Raw genomic sequence first — 1683 nt, 5'->3', positions numbered from 1 at the left:
CATTCACATTATTTTGTTAATATTATCTGAAGTCAGCTTACCAGTGCAGTGCTGATGTCTCAGCGGCATAAAATTGAGTCTTCAGGTTTTTTTATTATCGATGTCCTCTGGAAGAGAAAAGAACATTTAAAAAAAACCCATGAAAAACAATGCTGGATGAGAGCAAAATGCTAAACCATGATACTCAGCAGAGCGGCACCAACCTGCCATATCTCCTATAATAAATTCTCTRAAAGCCTATTGAATGACAAATTGGCCCTATTGTGCGCAGTGGAGTGGACTGCAGGCTGAGGCACTTCACCAATCCAAGGAGAAGGTGGGCCTCTGACACGCTGTCATTATCATGCAAATCAGAAAGCCCGCAATTAAATGTGCAATCTTGAAACCAAGTCTTTTTTTTATTATTTTTATTTTTTCTGTTTACAGTTCCCCCCTGCTCTGTGCTTTAAGCAGAGATGTGCAGCGTTTGGTTTGTTTTCTTTCTGCAACATCAGGACAATGACACCTAACGGCTGCTTTGTCTGCATCTGACGGGGGTCGGCAGCCCCGGCTCAGGGAGGTAAAACCAGGGGTCCCCKGCCAAGTCCCAGCTGCAGCAGCGGGAAGCCTCTGCCGCGCGGTGCCTCTTACCTGGTGGTGGTCGATGTTGAGCACGGTGAGCGGCGTCCTGCCGGGGTTGGAGGCTGTGGGAGGGCAGGTCCCGGTCCGCTGCTGCTGCGGCTGCTGCTTCTGGAGAGAAGGGTGCGTCTCCAGAGCCAGCTGCAGGTCCAGGATGTAGTCTATGACATGCTGGAGGATCTCCACTTTGCTGACTTTCTTATCCTGCGGGATGGTGGGCACCAGGCGCTTGAGCCGGCTGTAGCAGTCGTTCATGTCGTACTGCAGGCAGAACAGGTCCTCCTCTTCCATCCTGCACCGGGAGATGTTCAGGCTCTGCTTCGACAGATAGTGCAGGGAGAGCTGGCTGCTGCTGCTGCTGGAAGAGGAGGAGGAGGAGGAGGAGGAGGAGGAGGAGTCCTGGGGGCGGACTGGAGTAACAGCCTTCATCTTAGATAACCAGCGGCTCAGACAGGCAGCGAAACAGGGAAAAATAAATAAAAATAAAACAATTACACTAACAGGAAGTGTATGAGATAATTCTACAGCGGAGGAATCACAGCAAAAATGCTTTCGAACGGCCGAAGAAGAAGAAGAAGAAATGAACGAGCTGTCGTCTGTCAACACATGTGATGAAGCTCCGCGGCTTCTCTCTCTGCAGCAGGCTCAGTGTGAGCGCGCTGAAMAGATGTGCTTCATTTATAGAGGAGAGGGGAGGCGCCAAGGCAGAATGACAGAACAGCGAGAGAGGCTGGTCAATCACCGGCAGCCCGCTGCCCACGGAGCCGACAACRGAGTCGAGAAAAAGGCGTGTCTCGGTCCGGGCGCGCGGCGCTGCGGTGGGCTCCGGTGGTGTGCGCGTGAGAAAAACGGAGAGGGGGGAAAAAATACAAGACTGCACCGGTATAAGGGTCAGAGAGTTAGAAGAAAATGAGCCCAAAGAACAGAGCTGCGTTCCCTGTCCAGAGCTGTTCCATTAGATTCGACCTAAAGGCGACACTTTGGTTCGATTCAGCGCCAAACGCACTGATGCGTAATTACGCACCGCTCTTCCACCATCCTGATGATCCCAGGGACAAAAGATGA

At 51.7% G+C, this 1683-nt stretch overlaps 1 protein-coding gene across 1 annotated transcript in view; it reads right to left on the bottom strand.

The window, feature by feature from the left end:
- id4 (inhibitor of DNA binding 4) overlaps positions 1-1006 on the bottom strand; it is a gene marked incomplete at its 5' end in the record, with an annotated part of 3757 nt that extends 2751 nt beyond the window's left edge. Inside the window, 2 exon segments of the mRNA XM_014000396.1 lie at positions 42-107; positions 631-1006. Of these exon segments, the coding sequence (XP_013855850.1) occupies positions 60-107; positions 631-1006 (424 nt within the window).
- Between the last annotated feature and the right edge of the window lie 677 nt (positions 1007-1683).

Source organism: Austrofundulus limnaeus, unplaced genomic scaffold, assembly GCF_001266775.1.
Source record: "Austrofundulus limnaeus strain Quisiro unplaced genomic scaffold, Austrofundulus_limnaeus-1.0 Scaffold3026, whole genome shotgun sequence".
NCBI lineage: Eukaryota > Metazoa > Chordata > Actinopteri > Cyprinodontiformes > Rivulidae > Austrofundulus > Austrofundulus limnaeus.
The sequence above is the reverse complement of the archived record's forward strand: the minus strand, read 5'-3'. Positions and strand labels throughout refer to the sequence as shown.